This window comes from Crocuta crocuta, unplaced genomic scaffold (genome assembly GCF_008692635.1).
Source record: "Crocuta crocuta isolate KB4526 unplaced genomic scaffold, BGI_CrCroc_1.0 scaffold64, whole genome shotgun sequence".
NCBI lineage: Eukaryota > Metazoa > Chordata > Mammalia > Carnivora > Hyaenidae > Crocuta > Crocuta crocuta.
The window spans coordinates 10,055,801-10,064,899 of NW_027530640.1; the positions used below are offsets into that span (position 1 = coordinate 10,055,801).

The 9,099-nt window shown below is 45.5% G+C and overlaps 1 protein-coding gene across 2 annotated transcripts in view; it reads right to left on the reverse strand.

Annotated features, from left to right (window-relative positions):
- The window catches only part of SPOCK1 (SPARC (osteonectin), cwcv and kazal like domains proteoglycan 1), a 498,253-nt gene extending 489,161 nt beyond the window's left edge, over positions 1–9,092 (reverse strand). For both annotated transcript variants that reach the window (XM_077768682.1, XM_077768681.1), the window contains exons 1-2: positions 9,019–9,092; positions 8,245–8,430 (exon numbers count right to left, since the gene is read on the reverse strand). In XM_077768682.1, coding sequence (XP_077624808.1) covers positions 8,245–8,430 — 186 coding nt within the window. In that variant the 5' untranslated portion in view covers positions 9,019–9,092. The remainder of the gene's footprint in view (positions 1–8,244; positions 8,431–9,018) is intronic.
- Positions 9,093–9,099: the final 7 nt, after the last annotated feature.

Sequence of the window (9,099 nt, forward strand, 5' to 3'; positions counted from 1 at the left end):
CTTATATCACTTTTGGCTACTGTACCTGAATGGTGACTTTGTGATTATTTGTCTGTTTGCCATACTAGACGGTGTATCCCAGTCAGGTATAAACCTGAGGTGCAGGAGGGCAGGAGGGCAGGAGGGCACCACCAGGCTCTGCACTGGCTATTTTTTATTGTTTGGGTTTTCCTAAACCACAGCCAACCTGCTTTGCCTTTAGTGAATTATAGGTCAGCCTCCTGATAGCCTGTCATGATCTAAAACTGAAGAACTGCCCCTGAGGAGAGAAGTAACAAAGGCCTGGCCAACCCTATCAGTACTTTCCTGCTGGTTCTAAAGTCAAACCAGGAGCTTGGGAACTCCTGAACTCCAACCAGAAGCATGTGCTAGAGCCTGCAGGAATTTCCTCAAGGACAGTAATGCAGAAGGCCATCTGCCCCAAAGCCAGCCTGGATCACTCTGTAGGACACAATGCTTTATACCTTTTGAGATGGGCTAGAGGAAACTGGATCAGAGTTTAACATTAAAAGTGATACCAATTAGGGCTTAGCCAGCATAACAGAGATCCCTGGGGAGCCCTTCACATAACTAGGATTTCAGGCACAGCTGGGCACAAAGCCCCTCTCCTATACATCATGAGAAGCTGCCAGCTTCAGGAAGTCCAGTGATGATGTGAAACATAATGGGAAGGAGTTCTGTGCCAGGAGCTGCAAGCGGGAAATTAACAGAAAACAGACCACACAGAACCTCACAGCCATCTCAACTGGCAAGGGAGGAAGACAAGATCAAGGATAATGGAACAAGTTTCCACAACATTTCTCTAAGACATGATACAGAAAACAACATCTGAAGCCATGTGCCAACAATTCACTCACACTCACAGGGCAGAAGAGAAGTGACCCTCACAAAGCAAGTCAGAAGAGGAGGTATACCAGTTACTCAAAGATCATGAGCACCTACTTTGCATCATGATCTTACTTATCTTGCTCCAAATCCTAGCAAGTAGCTATGATTGCTCTACTTTTTATAGATAAGGAAAGTGCAACTCTGGCCAAAGACCCAAGCTTATACTTGCCAAGATGGCAAAGTGAGCTCAGGTCAAGAGTGGGCTCTTCACCATGACAGGACTCAGGCTCAAAGAGCTTTTCACAGGTTCAGAAACTGTGCCCAAATTGTGTGGGGGGGTTCAGTTTCCCTGTCAGTTTCCCCAGGACTCTCAACAGCACCCCCACCTGTTGGTATCCATAACCACTATCAGTTACCAAAAGAAAGAGAGACACATGTCCAAAGCTAACATGACTTATTGGGCCCAGCCTTCTGCAAAGAACAACTTGTCCCCATCCCGGAGGTGTGGAAAGTCCTGGTCCAGGATAATTCACTCATTCATTCATTTACTCAAATTCATTCCAACATTAACTGAGCAACCTTCTGTGCTGAGCTTAATGGTCAAAGTCCAGGGACACTGAGCTTGATATACAGTGCATCCTGAAAGGGTTTATAAAGTTGTAAGGACCCACCTTAGAGGCAGAGATTAGGTCCCCCCAAAACACTGTTTTTCAATGTGTGTATGATGTATAATTTCTGTCTATCAAAAACTATAAAAGGACACATGCTTATAATTCTCCTATGGGATTTCTGTCCCCAGGGATGCATCAAGAGTTGTGCTTAAGAAAAAATTCAAGTCAACACAATGCTTACTCACTACCTATTCTGTGATATGCATAAGACGACTCAGTCTCTTTCTTCAGGAAGCACCCAATGATTTAGACAGCTAAAATATAAACAAATACAACTATGAATTGAGAAACAATAAAGTGATGTAGGAGTTGTTAATATTAATAAAAGTAATAGCCTCCATCTGCTCAGCATTTATGATGACACCAGACATTTTACTAAGAACTTCCCACGTATTAGCCAGTTAAACTCTTCACACCAACCCTAGAAGGCTGGTCAACATAGTGGACATCCACTTCCCCTTAAGGAGCTACCTCTCAACTCTCCCTTTCAAAATGTGATTCAATAGAGCCCCCACCATCACTTTATCCCCAGGTCCCAGGCCTGGACGATTGGCATAGTCTACCCAATTGTCCCGAGTGATTGACTGAGGATGAGTATATACAATAGGTAAATCTAATGAGGCTCAATTCTGGGAATTTTGCTGGCACTACTAAGATATAAAATCTGTCTAATGATATAAATTTGTAGTTGATATGAGCCACCATCACTAATTATGTGATTAATTAGCCTGAGAACAAAACCAAAATAGGGAAAAGAAAGCCCAAAGATGGGGGAATAAGGGGAGAGAAAACTGAATGACACACATATCCAAATATCCAAGTCCTATGATATAACCTGAGTCTCTGGATTAAACCTTACTTAAAGCCATGTTTATCAGTAGACTCCTCAGTTATATAGGTAAGTTTTCCTTTCCATTTAAGCCAGCTTGAACTAGATTTAAGTCACTTGAAATCTAGAGTCCTCACCAATAAGAGTGTTATTATTCCCACTTAACAAATGCAGTCAGGAATTCAAAAAGGGCAATCCAACGACCTTAAATTAACTAAAATCTGAGGAGGCCACATGGTCATATGAATTCAGACAAGAAACCTACAAGAGTCAGCCTGCTCAAATGCCAGAGGCATACTTTTCCCTCCATCCACCAATGCCAAGGGAAGACTTGCAAGTCACCTTGCTATGGTCCTTTTTCTGCATGATGGGTTCACTTCTTGTTTATCTTTTACACTGAGTGGGTAGACCTCTGGATTCCCAAATTTACCCAAGGGTCTACTGAATTCTTCATTCCGGACACGGTCTTCTTTCTTAGAAGTACACATAAATGCTACATATTAAAAGTGAGGACACCTTTCATTATATGAAATATGGTGAGAAAATACTTGCAGCCTTGGGCAAATTATTTAATCTCTTATAGGATATCTATTTTATTTGTAGTTATCTGGGGAGATGAGATCAACTCTGAGCTTGGGTCCGAGGAATTTCCTAAGGAACATTTATAGTCACCTCAGAAAAAGAAAGGTAAAATGAGTCATCTTAAAAGTGTTCAAGTTTAGATACTGAGTGTGTTTGGACTGAAACACATTAGGGAAATCATGTATGATTTATTATAAAATATTTAACAGCTAACATTACTTTGTCTCTCCAAGCAAGATAAAATAGTTTACCTACTGATTAGGTCCTATGCCTCTAAGGGAGTAACAAAGGCCTGATGATCCATTTGGGACCACTTCTTGCTTTTGAAAATATCATCATCAATATCTGGAGAGGATTTACCCTCTCAGCAATCCAGCTCAGCTGAAATACTGCAGGGCAGGACTGGGGAAGGACTAGGAGAGGCAGAGGAACTCAACTAGGAAACTGAACTGGGTAAAGAAGCTCCACAATCCTTGCCAGGCAAGAACTAGGTTTTCCCTGTCAAGGACAAACTGAAGGTAAGGAGAGAAAACACAAGAATGGTCTGAAGCCTAAGGACTTCCAAACCATCCCTTTACAATGATTCCCTTGAAATAATTATTTCTATCAGTGGTCATTTAGTACAGGCGATTTAAGATAGTGGGTTCATTAAAGAGAGTCAGGATCACAAACTCATTTAAGTCTCCTTGAACCTGTTTAATCAAAATGATTTTCTGCTACTCTCTATTACAAGCCAAGTTTCTGTGGTGACAGATTAATGACTGATCCACTAAGCCACACCACCTCTCTTCTCACCAACTACACTGACAGAGCCGCCCACTATTCTATCAATAAGCCCCATTTGCCCTTGAGACTCCTTACAGCTGAGATGTTAAGATCAAATGAGCAGATCAGATGCTCACTGCCACTCCAGTTCTGCTAGGGAGACCACTAAATCCCAAAGAGTGTACACCAAAGGAAAAAGAATTCAGGCTGGTCCTTGTGTTCTGATTAGAATTGCAAACTCAGGTCACTTCGGAATAAGATAAATGCCAGCCAAGGCAACATTTCTGATTCTTTAGGCCTGCCCAAGGTAATTATCCTGGAGTTAAATGTCAAATCTAGTTTCATGTGTGCAAAAGAAAGAAAATTTCATGTTTGGTGTAAGCAACAATATTATTTTAATCAAATCAGAAGCTCATTATTAGCAGAAAATAAGCCCTAATGTGACCCCTACAGTAAGTTTTATCTCCCTGGCTTCCAATCCACTTTGTCTCAAACTAAGGTTCTTCATTGATTGTCCCCAGACATAAAATAGGAAAGACAATGTGACATCAATAGAGGCTCATACCCTAAATCCATTCTACTCTTCATAGACTGCATGGGTCCAGTCCAGGCTCCTCTACAGCCTAGCTCTGTAACTTGGGGCAAGAGCCTTAATCTCCTAGTGAATGGCCAATAATAACAGTAATTCTTTCCTAGAATTTTTATGACTATTAAATGAAATAATACATGTAAAGTACCCTAAACAATGTATGGCACACTAAATGCTTGATTAATGTTAGGTATCACCTATTTCTGCCATGTTTTAATATTTTAATTACAACCAGAACATATTGTCTTTATAAGAAAAAGTGTATTTAAAAAGAGAGAAACCCATGAAAGCCTAAGTTAAAGGATTTCCTCCAGTGGATAAGAGGTTACTGAGAGATGAAACCACCTTATTTATCATGTCCATCCTTACAGCCCACCACCTTGCACATACTAGACAGCCAAATGTGTGTTGGAATAAATGTTCAAATGAATATAAGAAAGAAAAGAGGAAAATTTCCTTGCAGGAATGACTATGGAAAGCCAAATCGCAATGAGGAAAAATCCAGAGAGATGCTAGGCTCAACTGGTTGAGCATCTGACTTGTGATTTCAGCTCAGGTCATGTTCCCAGGGTCCTGGGATGGAGCCCTGGATTCAGCTCCACAATGCATGGAGGCTCCTTGGTATATTTCTCTCTCTCTCCCCCTCCCTCCCTTTGTCCTTCTCCTCCACTCACACACTCAATAATTTTTTTTAATCCAAAGAATGATTCTAACATCTTCACCCCTCAGTCTCAAATCACAGAGAAGTTAAATGCATGACAATAGAAGGCTGGAAATTATCATACAACTTGATACAAACATCTACCTTCTTCATCTTCTTAATACTGTATTTGTGCAAAAGTCTGGGTTTCCATCAAACCATAATATCCCAACTGATCATCTTTTAAAAATAATGATAATCAAACTAACAGAATATCAATACATTTAGGAGGAAACATCTCCTAACATCTGAACAGAGTCCTATTTCTCCTGGATCCATTACTCCAGGAGACAAGCCATGGAGTAGTCGTGAACGGTGTGTTTCTGTAAAGAATGATACTGTTACTATGTGTGTACCTAGAGCAATAGAATGACTTCAAAGTGATAAGTAGTGGCTATCAAGCAATCGCTGGCAGTGTCACAGGACACTAACAGGCAAGGGAACATGGAGCACACAGCCTGCCATCATTTCCTTTTCAAAGTTACCCCAATAACCACCACCAACGGGTATCATCAACTCTGAAAGGAGCCCTTAGTTTTCAGTTTCACAAGGTCAAAAATCACTTCTCAGTCTCTCTTCCCCAAGTGCAAAGAAAGTGACAAGTCCAGGAAAAGGCACGATATTTTCTTTCACAATGACTTTCAAAAATTGACAAGCATTGTAACGGTAATCTCAGGACACAGGCTCTCAAAGTTATCAGTGGCTTCAACCAACAACTAAGATAATAGCAGAGAACCTAAGCTTTGTCAATCTTAAGCAAGACCCAGCTCTGTAAAAACAATCAGGCTGGCTGAGCAAGTGCCCAGTTACCTGGGGCTTTGCCCAAAGAACATCTGGTTTTTGAAGCAGGCAGCCTTTTAGTCCCTGGTCCCAAGGGATACAGTCTTTGTGGTTACTCCAAGTAAATCACCCCATGGAGATGCTTGGATTCGGAGTCAAAGAATATTTAGTTTGAGTTTCACAACTCTGAAGAGGTTAATAGCATTAAATTAAATCTGAGCCACACCTGGTATCATGAGACCATTCCCCCACCAAGAAGCCTATAAAAAGGTTGATAACAACACCAGTTTGGAACTTTTTTTTAACCTTTTTACACTTAACATTTAACTTTTTTTTTACATTTTTAATGGTATACTGGATTAAAATATCATTTTAAAAGACTATATTGTGGTAAAAATATAAATTTAACAAATTAGTATTCTAAAACTCTCCAGAAACAAAAAAGAACTGCATTTGAACATAGAAACATTTCTCTTTTTATTAAGCTTTGGTCATTTTTACAATATTTAAGGCACACTCAATAGTATCTCCTAAACATCTTAAGAGTGACCCAGAATGTTTAAAATACAGTTTCCCAGCAGTCATCCTGAAGCATGGAATCAGAGTCTGCGTGCTGAAATTTAACAACCACTCCAGGTGAGCTTCATGATCAGTCAGGCTTGGGACAAAATCGACCCAAAAAACACCACCATTTGCAAGAAAGAGGAGAAAGGAAGAGAAGCTCAACTTCCAAATCTTAGAGCTTGATAGGAGGTAAGAATAATATCATGCTTATGATACAATGAGACGAGAAAACGTTGGGCAGACACAAAAACATAGTAAACATTTCCACACCCCAAAGGACAACAAGGACAGCTGCTTTCAATCCCACCAAGCAAAACAAAGCAAAACAAGGCATCTGCAAAGGTGTCCCTTTCACTGCACCTGGCCCAATTCTTCCACCCACCCCCCCTGGAGAGGGAAGCATCTGCCTTGTCCCTCAACTCTAGCCAAAATGTAACGATAAAATAAATTTTAAAAAGCAAAATTATTTCTACTCTATTGAGACCATGAATGCTTCTTTGCGGGCACCCTTTGGGCAGTTCGGCATCCTTTTCAGCCTCAGGCAAAGAAAGTCACTGCAGGATTCCTCCGGGCTGAGCAGAAAAGGGATGCAAGATGGTTAACAGAGCAGGTCAGGGACAGGGGGAGGTGTGCCAAGCATCTCACGGTTGGGGGAATGAAGGAGGAAGTCCGCTGCCTAAGTAAGCTCAAAATAACTGAAAGTTCATTGAAAGTGTTTGAAAGCACATTTCAAAGAAAAGCAGCCCCCAGCCAACTAAAAAGAGGAGGAAGACAAAGTGGGAGAGGGGGGAGAAGTCCTCACTCAAGGCCTCAGGGCGTACCTGATCCTCAGGAATGGGACCTGGAGAGACACTCTTTAGAAAGTACAGGAAATTCTCTGGATTCTCTGAATTTCCTCATACTTTCCGCTGGCAAGGGTTTGGGAAGACCAGGACAGGGGCTAAGACAAATCCAGTGAAGCACGGTGACTCTCAAACATCTCCCACCACAAAGAACCCTGTGACAAGAAAAGGGACTCCATAGCGCAGGTCTATCTCTCAAGGACTGGAATTCCTAATGTTAAGGATCATAAAAGTTCTCTCGCAGTTCCCTGCAAGCCTACGGCCCCAACCACCGGGACAGTCTTTGAAAGAGCTGTCAGCAAGCAGTTCCCACAGCACCTGGAGGTTGCCATCTGCTGGAAGGACTGTGCCAGGTGCCTCTTGTCCTGCATCCTCTAGGATATACCTGGGGAGCAGCAGCCAGCCTTGGGGCAGAAACAGGCAGCAGATGTGCCTCTGGGTGCCCAGGAGGAACTTTCTCCCCTCCCAGGGCTCCCACCACACAAGAGCAGTCATCTGCCACCCAGGCTCCTCTTCCGGGCAGGAGACCAACTCCATCAATGGCCTGCTCCCTTTCCCTAAAGACAGCCAGGGTCAAAACCGCCTCACCTCCTCCAGAGCACCACCATCCACATTTTATCAAGCCCATTGCCATGACGCTCCACACCTCCTAGAACATCACCTGGGCTCACCCCTAAACCTAACATCTGTACCAGGGATTCTTCTGGCACGGCCCAGAGATGGTCCAAATCACTGCTGCCCCAGGAAGGTTCTCTTGGAGGCTCGGCAAAGCCAACCATCTATGTTAGGGGAACTGAAGACCTTAGGGAGCCTCTCTCCAAGCTGCTGGCCGTTCTTACCATGTGTATTGAGTCACCTCCCCCAGTCAGTCCTACGATCACACACACCTGGGCCACAGGTAACAGGCAAACACCATCCAGCCTTCGAAGTTCTCTTTAAAGTTCTTCTCTGGCAAGATGCAGCCTAGGAACCCCAGCCAACAAGATGCGATGAGAGGTCTGCACCAACCCCCTCCCCACCCCGCCTCAGGGCCCCCCTCTCTGAGAGGCTCCCGGGCCCCGGGCCCCGCAGGGCCTGGCAGCAGCGGTACTCACGTCTCGAAAGCGGTTCCAGTACTTGTCCCGGTCGTACTGGGAGACGGTGCTCAGCCACTGGTCATTGTCCAGGAAATTGCCGTTGTTGGGGCCCGCGCCTCCGGCGAGCGCGTCCAGGTGCCGGCTCTCGACCTGGAGGAAGCACCACGCCGCGGCCGCCGCCGCCAGCACCGCAATCGCCGGCATCTGCGGGCAGGGGGCACGCAGGGGCGTGAGGCGGAGGGCAGGGCCAGGCGAACCCCTCGCGGTGCACCGAGGTCTTGGCGCCTCGGCAACCCGCCCCGGCTGGAGAGACTGGGGAATCTCACAGCGGAAAAAGGGTCATCCCTAGCACACCTGGGGCGCCTGTGGCGAATCGAGAGAGCCGCGGAGCCCTCNNNNTGAAACTAAACTATAGAGGATCCCTGTCGCCTATTCTCCAGGTGCCCCTCAGACCGCTACTTTCGGGGTCTTCAGCACCCCTCCCCAAAAACGCGGATCCCTGGATCCGCGAGCCGTACTCGCAGAGACGGTGCCCAGAGCTCTGGGGTAGGGAGGGGGAGAACAGGGATCCGAGCAGCAGCCGGGCTCTGGCCAAACGGGGTACCGGGTGGAGGGAGGAGGTGCCCGTAGCTGGGGGCTGGAGGAGGGGAGGGTATCCCTCTCCCGCCCTGCCGCCTCGGCAAGAGGGTCCCTCGGAGATGCCCCCAGGCCCTGCCCCTGCCAGCCTCCCGGTGGTCGCGGGAAGGTCCCAACTACGCCAAGTTGGGGCGCGGGGTTCCGCGGGGCACGTACCGTGGGGGCCGGCCCGGGTCCCCGCGTCCGAGTTGCTGGAGCTCGCGTGGCGCGGTCGCGGAGGAGGCTGATCCGCCGGCG